Source organism: Lupinus angustifolius, chromosome LG01, assembly GCF_001865875.1.
Source record: "Lupinus angustifolius cultivar Tanjil chromosome LG01, LupAngTanjil_v1.0, whole genome shotgun sequence".
Classification (NCBI taxonomy): domain Eukaryota; kingdom Viridiplantae; phylum Streptophyta; class Magnoliopsida; order Fabales; family Fabaceae; genus Lupinus; species Lupinus angustifolius.
This window is the reverse complement of record NC_032009.1, coordinates 22,476,310-22,487,349: the sequence shown is the minus strand read 5'-3', so window position 1 is coordinate 22,487,349 and position 11,040 is coordinate 22,476,310. Positions and strand designations below refer to the sequence as shown.

The window sequence follows — 11,040 nt, the reverse complement described above, 5'->3', positions numbered from 1 at the left end:
GCATATGACACTATTAGCTGAGATGGAACCTGTCTCATTTGATCAAGCAATGAAAGAACAATGCTGGATTGAAGCAATGAAGGAAGAAATTCATTCCATTGAAAAAATGACACATGGGAGCTTACATCATTGCCAAAGGACAAGAAGCCTATCCTAGTAAAATGGGTATACAAACTGAAATTGAAGCCTGATGGAACTATCTCTAAGCACAAGGCAAGACTTGTTGCAAAAGGATTCTTGCAGAAACAAGGTTTGGATTTTGAAGAAGTTTTTGCACCAGTGGCCAGAATAGAAACCATAAGGCTTGTCATAGCTATTGCAAGTTCAAGAGGGTGGTCAATTTGCCAAATGGATGTGAAGTCTGCCTTCTTAAATGGTCCAATAGACAAGGAAGTATATGTGGTTCAACCTCCTGGTTTCACAGTTCCAGATCAAGAACACAAAGTCTATAGATTGCACAAAGCTTTGTATGGGTTGAAACAAGCACCCAGGGCTTGGAACAAAAGGATAGATGGATTCTTGCTGAAACTTGGTTTTCTAAGATGCATCAATGAGCATGGCATCTACACCAAAGAAGTCACTACTGAAGCCTCTATAGTGATATGCTTATATGTGGATGACCTGCTCATCACAGGCAACAACAATGATCAGATTGAATGGTGTAAAAGGAAGCTGAAACATGAGTTTGAGATGACTGATCTAGGAAGTCTTTCATATTTCCTAGGAATTGAATTTCTCAGGACAAAAGCAGGGATCTTAATGCACCAGAAGAAGTATATCTCTGATATACTTACAAGATTCAACATGGCAGAGTGTAATTCAGTCTCAACACCTATTGAAACTGGCCATTCTCTATGCAACTCAAACACTGAAAATTCAGAAGATGATGCAGTGGATTCAACTCTGTTCAGACAAATGATAGGGTCTCTAAGGTATGTTTGCAACACAAGACCTAATCTAGCCTATGCAGTGGGATTAGTGAGCAGGTATATGGAAAATCCTAAGTATTCTCACCTAGCAGCAGTGAAGAGAGTACTGAGGTATCTCAAAGGGAGCATGAACTATGGCATAATGTTTCCAGCACTCAGCAAAACAGAACAGAACAGAAAGATGAACACCATTCATGGATACACTGATTCTGATTGGTGTGGTGATAAAGATGATAGAAAAAGCACAAGTGGCTACTTATTCAAGCTTGGTGAAGCACCTATAAGTTGGTGCTCAAAGAAACAGAAAGTGGTTGCACTCTCTTCCTGTGAAGTTGAGTATATATCAGCTTGTTTTGGTGGACAACAAGCTCTATGGTTGAAGGCACTACTCATGGAATTGGGATTGCAGAATGATGAGCCAATGGTGATATTCGTTGACAACAAATCAGCAATAAACTTGGCAAAGAATCCAGTAGCTCATGGAAGAAGCAAACATATAGAGACCAAATACCATTTCATAAGAGATCAAGTGGAGAAGAACAAATTAAGCTTGGTTTTCTGCAAATCAAGTGAGCAACTAGCTGACATATTAACAAAGCCTTTGAAGAGGAGTGATTTCGAAAGGCAAAGGAATCAATTAGGTGTTGTTAGTATAGATAGCATGAATTAAGGGGGTGTGTTAAATTGTAATTCATTGCTAATTGAAGAGTTAGTTGTAATCCTTCTATAAATAGAAGGTTGTAATTCAAAATGTAGTTAATGCATTCTAAAAAAGGAATGATTCAGTTTTTGATCATTCATTGCAAGATTTACTCCCTCTTCATTCTCATTCATTCTCTTCAATAATTCTCTCACACAAACAACTCTAATTCTTCTCTTCTCTATACACGAATTCCTCTTCTTCTTCATTACTTTCTTTTTCTGCAACAAAACCAGCAGAAGGAATTGTGCTTCTGGTTCTTCAAACTTCAACAAAGGGAAGCAAAAAAAAAAAATCTCCTCGCTTTTCCAAAACCAAATTTCTTTGGATTGATATCAAGATTTGAAGCACCTTCCTTAGGAGAGACATCATAATTAATTTATTTAATGAGAAATAAACACTCCATTAAAAATTATGATAAAATATTTTTTTAAGTGGTACATGAAAGGAAACATCCTTTATCGAGTACATTAATTTATTTTTAATGAAATGTCTACTTCTTATTGATAACAAAGAGTGAGATACATAATAGTAGGTCTAGAAGTTTTGTGTTGATGATACATTATATATTTGGTAATATTCGAATTCTAGTATTGTATATAAATAAAATAACTATAACTGAAAAGCTAATCTCACTATATTATATATGTTCTCCACTCTAACACAATGAAAATTTCTAACTGCTCTTGACTTTCCTTAGTTGCTGCCAGAATTTTAATGTTGATTTGGGAAGAAATACGTCATACGTCAGCTTTAATATAAGGTTTCTAATGAGTCAAATAAAAACTGGTACATCGAAAAAATTACATAAAGGAATTTTTTTTATGGAGAACATTAGAAACGGAATTCAAATGTAAAGTCCAAATTTAAACTGTTTGAAGTAGACTAAATATGACGGCAAAGATATATTAAAACCATGTTTAAATATTATAAAACAAAATTACATGAGAAAAAAATATACACATATATAAGAAATTTTTACACTATCAATATATCATTCACCATTCATATTTAATCATCATTGATTCTTGAATAAAATTAATTAAAAATATGGAGACGCCTTTTAGATTCCAATCCTGGTCATTAATCATGACAATGCTAACATTTTTATAGTTAAAAAGTAACTCAATGGGTAAAGTCCAAATATCTTGAAATATGATAGATTGGAAATTGCGACAAGAATGGGGAGTGGATAATAAAAGAGGACCAAGAAAGAATTGAAAAAACAAAAAGAAACATTGAAATATCATTGATTATTTTGAGATTATAGAGAAGCGGGAATGCGTATAAGTATAGTTTTAGTGGAAGCAGTGTAAACATAATGCATGCAGGTTATATACTAAGAACGCCACAGCGCAGAATATCTTATTCACCTTTAGGCTTTATTTGGTTTTACAAAAGAAAATAAGAAGAGAGAAATAAGTGAGAAAGAAAGAGATGAGAAAGAGAAATAGGAGAAATAGAGTAGATTTTAGTGATGTTTGGTATAAGAGAATAATGAGAGAAAATGAATAAAAGAAATATTTTATTCTCTTTCTCTCTTTTTTGTTGAATAGAAAATGAGAAGAGAGATAGTATTATGATTCAAATGACAAAAATATCCCTAATAATATTTAAAACTAAAAAGTAGAGAAAAAATTGAAAGGCATTTATGTCGTTGCATGCAAAAATTTCATCTCCTCCCACTTTCTCACCAAAGGAGGAGAGAAAAAATTTTGTGTGAGACCCACATACTTTTTAGTCTTTCCTCTCTTTCTCTCTTCTAAACCAAACAAGAGAAATTTGCATTTTCTCTTTAATCTCTCTCTCACTCTTTTCTCTCCACTCTAACTCTCCTCTACCAAAGAGAGGCTAAGAGTTAGATAAATGGACAAAAAATATTTATAAGTATACAACACTCCACTATATACGTACTAGATAAAATATCAAATATTCGATTAATCGGATGGATAATTGTTAGGATAGTCACACACCTTTAAAAGGAGTTAATTTGTTTGCTTATAAGTCATAAAGTGAGAGAATACCCTTATTTATACCAACAACAAAAATATAAATATAAATCCAGCTACACTGTTCTTTCTTTTCATTACCCGAATAAAATTCCTATAAAATTTTGAACATTGAATTTGATATTACATATCTTTATTTTCATCTTTCACTTATTTATTTAATATATACACATTTTAAAAATAGTCCCAAATAAGAAGACATGAATTGATATATGAATTTTGATTCACAAACATATGCTTTTTGCATATTTAATTTGGTTTCATGTATTGAAGCCGCAATGTATGAACGAGTTAATGTTTTTATGCAAGACATTGGCTTTGAAATATTCACAACTCAACATTGGCAGCCTCATATACTCACAACTCATAGTATAAACCTTAATTGCTTCCTTGGACCAAAGTATTGTATCGCAATTTTTTAGTTTGACCATTCTTTCATTGGCTTATGCATTGTGTTCCACAAGAGAAGCAAATCCACCACTTTATAAGATCATCACAAAAGTGTAGTAAATAAACAAAGAAGGATGCATAATGTGAGGATAACTTAATTCTAATGTAAGACTTATTATATCACCATATTAATTTTATCCACTAAACTATTAAAGCATGGTTCAAAAAGGATGATTCATGTTGTTAGTAAAGTTGAAATAAGAAGCTTAAAAGCAAAGCAGTTTTATTAATATACGTAATCAAACCGGTTAGGGTATTGATATAGTGGTACAGCGATTCAATCGGTTTTTATTAATTAAACCGCATACCGGCGAAATTAGATATACATATATAATATATTGACATTAATGTTGAAAAATTAATAAAAAACCAATATTTTTTTATTTTCACTAAAAAAAATTAATTTTAAATAAAAATCGGCTGTATCACCGGTACGGTTCAATTGAAAACCAACGGGTATCACCAGTACGGTTCAATTGAAAACCAGCCGGTATGACCCATTTTGACTAGTTTTAGCCGATATGATTATATAACCGGTATAATTATTATATTGTATCAGTATTGAAACGGGTTCAACAATAAAACGATTTTAACAGCACTTTTGGAATTGCAGGAGAATTAGTCTCAACAACATTTAGTCTCACCCAGAAAAAAATGTAGAAAATGTCATTAAAAGGCTCCCTCACACTGTATTAATATTTAATAGGATGGTTGTGCATATATATTAATTTAAGATCAATAAAACATTACTTTAATACCATTCAATTTAACAATTGACATTTACAATTATTTGGAAAGTATGATGACAGGTTAAATAAAGTAATGCAATGCAATAGATAGAATATAGACTCATTTTTTATTATATATTTTATGAACTCTATCTGTTTCATGAATTTCCAAGTTCCAATCAAATGATTGATTTTTGTTTTCTTCTCAAGTATAATATTGACCTTGAAATTTCCAAATCAATTAGCATTTGATGCAGCAACAGAATACAATGTATTAATATAAATGGATATTGCATTAAGGTAACCTTTTGATGAATATATTAGGAATGAAATATAGCATATATGGGGTTCCTTGATTCAGAACTATGTTCATATCTGCCCAGCGTATTTGTCTATATATTATACGAAGTATTAATTAATCAATGTGACAATAACTTATTTGTGAAAAATCCCCCTCCTGTTTTCATTATTTAGCTATTCTAGATTTATTAAAAACTCTAAACTAATTGGTAAGAGGATAAATAATATGTATATATATATATATATATATATATATATATATATATGATAAACTAAGAAATATTGAGATAAGGAGAAAATATATATTATACAGCCAAAACTGATAATGCCTCTTCCACAAAAATATTATTTACAGCAACATTCACATGTAATGTAAGGACAGCACTTGTGACAACAAAACTGATAATACCATAAAACAATGCCTACAACTGAACTAAGAAACTAACAATAATAATCTCTGCTGATTGCAATCTTGAAAAAGCTTCCTTATGATCATTATATATCACTCTTAAGCTTACATTATCATTCTCCCTAGTCGCCCCGGATGCTAAATCAATTGCAGTGCTCACTACCGCTGTCAAGCAGCTCGTTATGATTTTTCTCATCCTCGCCATCGCTGTCATCTTTGTCGGAATAAATCTCGGTCTCTTCACTCTAGTTCACCAAAGAAAAAAAATGAGGCAAAAAATAAAAGGGAAAACAGAGAGCACTGTTAAAATGGCAAAGAAAAGGTATTTACCTCTTCCGAGTCATCATCAGACAAAATGGCTTCATCATCCAGTGCTGCGTACAGAGTTTCGTCACCATTAATCTCCTTTCCATTGTTCATATCTTCCTGCAATCAACAACAAAAACTTATGAAAGAACTAAAACACTGTCCAAATAATTAACAGCAGAATCATATTAAGTGAAAAACATCATACTAGCTCAGATTTCAACAACCCAATTCTCTCCTTTAGGTCTGAGATATGATGCTTCAGTGCCTGCATAAAATTAGAAAACCTGATGAGATAAAAGAGTAAGTAAAGATCGCAATTTACTCCCAAATCATTGCTTTATTACCTCTCGTCTTTGAAGCTCGATGGATCGAGCCAATGCCTTCCTTCGTGTCAAGAGATTCTTGGGCCGCAGAGATAATGGACGGAAATAATTCTTCCCGCGATAAACAATAATTATATAGCCTTTGTTATCCCTATCTACAGACACTAGCACCCCACCACTCTCAGCTTCCAAAGCTATCGCAATATGCTTAACTTGGGAAAGATGTTTCCCTTTTACAATTATTTTTACCAACTCACGATACTTCCAGTGTAGATGCATGTTTTCTATGGTGCCAGCATAAACAGCTCGCTTCCCTGAAACAAGAATCTCATGCTTCAACGTTTCTGGTATAAGTCATTAAACCCAATAGAAAAGTAGCTATTCACATAGGTATAATAAATTTGGTTCTCTTACCTAGAAGTAAGAATGGCTTCATACTCAGACCAATCTTCCGAAATAAAAATCTCTCTTCATTGGTTAGTGTTTCCAAATCAGTTGGAAGATCTGCTGGTTCCAGACCACCCTGCAACTTTGCTATAGCCTTCTCCGCCTTCCTGAACTTTGCTTTTGCCTATAATCATCAAAAGTTAATAGATGAGGTGAAAACGGATAATTTTTTGGAAATTATTTGGCGTGGCTCTTTGTAGCATACCAGTTCTAGTCTCTTCTCAAGGTTTCTGATGAAAGAAGTAAGTCTATCCAAGGCTTTATCTCTCATCATTTTCTCAACTTCTTCTCTACTCGGTTGGTGTCCCCAGTTGGTGGTTGCTGCCTTAGTCTCAGAAAGGGTGCCAGCGACTAATGGCGCCTTAGATACTTTGGTATTTATCCCAATAGTAGATGAAGCAATTTGTCGTGCTTCCTCTTCCTCATCTTGTTTAAGGAGGGTTAGTTTCTTTCTCTCAATCAGTACGTTGGTGACAGCAGGAGGCAAGAAGTCATTGCCCCTGTAAAATACAATATATTCCTTATTTCTAGAGAGTAGAGTTCCCCCAGTCAACTTCTGCATTCATGAAATGCAACCATCATAAGTACGAAGAACGGAATATTTATTCACAATGATATGCCACATGAAAAAATAGGTGCCAGAACTGTTGGATAAGCAAAGTACTATCAAGTGCCAACAATCTTTATAATCTTACTAGACTGAAACAAATGTGTAGTCAACCTCCAGAAAGTGTAAGTCATGAGCTTGCTTTACAAAGGTCTAGATGCAGGCAATCTTTAGGGTATTAAGTAAATGGAACTTTTTTCGTAAGGTCCAAAAGCCATTAAAGAATGTAGACTTATAATGTTACGAAAAAACATAATATCCCTATGTATTTTGATCCAAAAAATGCAATGCCATGAAAGTCACGAATGTTCAGAATCTTTATTGACCTGAATCATCTGACTATAGTAAGTTAAGTGGAAGAAGAAAAATAATAAGAACAGCATGTTTAGGCATTACATAGAAAACCCAGACACGTGGTACTTATCCTGTTCAGCCTCCATACTAACTTTCAACTGATAATCACACTTGAGCGAAGGTTACAAATTTGTCTCTCGCATGATACAAAATAAAGTTATTTATCCAGATAAAAGACATCATAGTTATTGGCGAATGATTTAGTGAATTTGCCTGAGCCTGGCATTTTCCTACTAATTCAATAAGTTGAGCTGAAAAGTGAAACATTGGCAACTCCCTAAACCTTTAAGCCCAGCAGCCGCAAGAGCAAAGATAAAAAGAAGCTATAAAAAAAGCACTTACCAGAAAATATAATAATGGTTGTTTGACCTGCCTATTTTTGGGATGAAAGTAATAAAATGCAGAACCTCAAATTTATATCATAGTCTGTCTACAATTGCTATATTAGACACAAATTTAATTGGTTCTGAACCCCAATTCCATCTCCTATATTCTCATTTTTAAGAGATGAAGGTTTCATTAGACTCAAGACCAAGCAGATGGGTAAAACTATATACTTTATGCAGCAAGGCAAAATTGCAATAGAATCAAATAAAACGGAACTGTTTTCAAATTGCAGCTTTGTTTATGATAGATACCCTGAGTTCTTCAGCCATAATCTCATTACGTGTATGGGCAACACCTCGTTTGATGGCTATTTTTGCAATAGCACTTGTTTCCCACAGCTTCACCATAGCCCTAGCTAGACCTTGCAGTTCTTTGCTTCTACCTGCAACAGTAAACAAATAGTATGTTTAGGAAAGGACATTATAGGAGATGAACGTAAGTAGATAGTTTTTTACATACCAAGGGCAAAGTGTGGAGCCGTTGTTCTTGAGAGCCTACGGAGCATAGTCATTACTTTGTTGCTCAAACAATGTCTCACCCCATAAGGAAGAACTCTAAATGGGGTTTTATATCCTCGAACTACAGCAGGTAATAAGTCTGCATCAACGGGTAATGGCTCACGGCCTGTCCAATCTTTGTAACGTGGGCCCAGCTCATCTAACAAATTGTTGAGATCACTCAACTCCATCAACTCTTCTTCATTCATATCCTTCAAATACTCCGCAGAGTCTTGGATAGGTGTAGTTGGTTTTGTAGTTGTAAATAGTTCTTCCACAATTTCTTGACCATCACTTCCATTCCCAACATGTACTGAAGGTTGCACAGTGTCCGCCTTAGCATGATTCATTTTGGTATACAATTCTACGCAGGGAAGCTTGTAGGTCATTCCTCTATATAACACTATCGAACTGCCTGATCGCCACACTACTATTCCTCCAGTTCTACTCTGATTAAGCAGGAAGATAACACTGAATAAAACTCTTAACAAAAACACATAAGACACACACCACACAGAATCATGCTATGCTTGACAAAAAAGACAATCCATAAACAACATCACTACATTAAGGTGGCATTTGGTGCATAAACATAACCGGATAGAACATCTGACACGATATTTTCTTCTGCTCTCTTTGGTTACACCTCTTTTTGTGGAACGAAAAAAATGTTCTACTTTTTCATCTAATGTTTTGTTCTGTTCTATTTATAAGCTGCATTGAATATAGAATAGAACACATAGTTTATTCATTGTCCTGTTGTCCCGTTCTATCCGTCTACCAAACACTACCTAACAATGAAGGCTGCATCTATTCAAGCATAAGCATATATAACATAAAAGTGATGAAAATTGAAGGGTAACCTCTAGAAGGTGATGAACCCTTCTCATGTTAGCTGAAAGAGGAGAGCCAAACTTCAACTTGACAACTTCGTTATCCCTCCACTTTTCATGAATTGAAGCAACCAACTCCTGCGAGATTCCGGTCACTCCAACTTGGAACCTATCAATTGTTCTCAATGCAACATTTCTGAGTCTACGCAACTCATGCTCGGGAATTGAATTCTCTGCCACCCTTGTGTTGCTATTCCTTTTCCTCACACTTTGAGATGCCAAATAATTCGAAGCAACCCTCTTTTCTTCCTTGGAAGTATATGATTCTTTGACAATTTCCTTTCTTTTAACAACACCATCAGAACTGCTTTGTAACGGTTTATCGTTGTCTCCAACAGCATCAGATTCAGTCTCAAAACCAAATTTTGGATTGATGGGGTTGCCTGCTTGAACCCAAGGTGATAAACGGTTTGGAAACTGAAAATTCAGCTCTGAAGACTTGTGCTCACTCTTTTTTTCCCCAGAACTAGAAGATTCTTTCACGGTACTCTTTCTTTTATTAACAGAACCACCAACACTGTGTTTGTTATTTTCACCAACAGCATCAGATTCAGTCTCAAAATCAAATTTTGAATTGATGGGGTTTCCTGATTGAGGCCAAGGTGATAAAGACTTCGGAAACTGAAAATTCATAGCTGAAGACTTGTTCACACTCTCTTCTCCTTCTTCTTCCTTTTCTTCTTCTTGTTCGTGGGGTTGTTCCTCTTCCTGGTGTACCTCTTCCCATGGGAATTTTTCTCTTTGGGAAACTAATTTTTGGGACCATTTATCTTGAATTTGGTGAAAGAAGCTTGGTCTGGAACTGTTCTTCTTTTTCTTCACCTTCTTCGTTGTTGTGGTTGGTTTTTCTAGTGTTAACTTAACTGGTTGAGTGTCAAATTGAGAAGAAGAAACTCTGAGTTTGAAAGTGGTGCGGGTTTGGGGTTGGAAAACAATGAAATATGGAGAAGGAGAAGACGATAGTTTGAATGAAAATGGTTGGAACGCCATGGTAATAGTTATCGTTAAGGTTGAGAGAGAAAAACTCTCTTTTTACCCATTCATGTTCTTTCACAGTGTTGAGTGGTGACTATTGTAAGAAAAATAGGCCCAAAATCAACTTCTATAGAAACAAGCCTTCCTGATTGAAATCGATTGGTAATAAGCTTTTAAAATGTAAGTTGGGCAATTATAAGAAGAAAATGCACATATCAAATGTGCTCCAAGAAGAGATGATATTGTGCATGTGTATAAATCTTTATACTGTCAGTGTACAGATTTTACACTTTTTTATATAATGTAGATATATTATTCATAATTATTGTTATTGGTTTTTAAATAAAATAAATACACATAAGTAAAAGAAAATATAAACAAATTATTATATCATATAAAACAAAATGTATGCATCAATGATATATAGGGATGGCAATGAAAATCGAAGTCGTGGGTATTCGTATAAACCGAACCCGAATTTAACGGGGAAATCCAATGTAATTGGTTCGGGTTTTACCTGGGTTTAATTTTTGGGTTCGGGTTTGGTAAAGCAAAGACTCTAAACCGAACATGCCCCGAGATAATGTAATTCAATTTAAAATTGATTTTTTTATCATGTGTCCATTGTTTTTAGTTTATAATTTTATTTTACATACTATTTGATCCTCAAATATAAAAGAAAATGAAATAATACAAGAAAAAATATAAATGCTAGAGAAAAAT

General features: G+C 34.1%; 1 protein-coding gene across 1 annotated transcript; it reads right to left on the bottom strand.

Annotated features, from left to right (window-relative positions):
• Positions 5,427-10,403, bottom strand: LOC109356040 (CRM-domain containing factor CFM3, chloroplastic/mitochondrial). Its single transcript, XM_019599368.1, has 9 exons — positions 9,313-10,403; positions 8,412-8,898; positions 8,204-8,334; positions 6,810-7,160; positions 6,572-6,728; positions 6,179-6,471; positions 6,040-6,099; positions 5,856-5,951; positions 5,427-5,770 (listed from the first exon to the last, which is right to left on the bottom strand). Exons 1-9 carry the CDS (start codon positions 10,330-10,332, stop codon positions 5,669-5,671), a joined length of 2,697 nt encoding a protein of 898 aa, XP_019454913.1. The 5' UTR covers positions 10,333-10,403; the 3' UTR covers positions 5,427-5,668.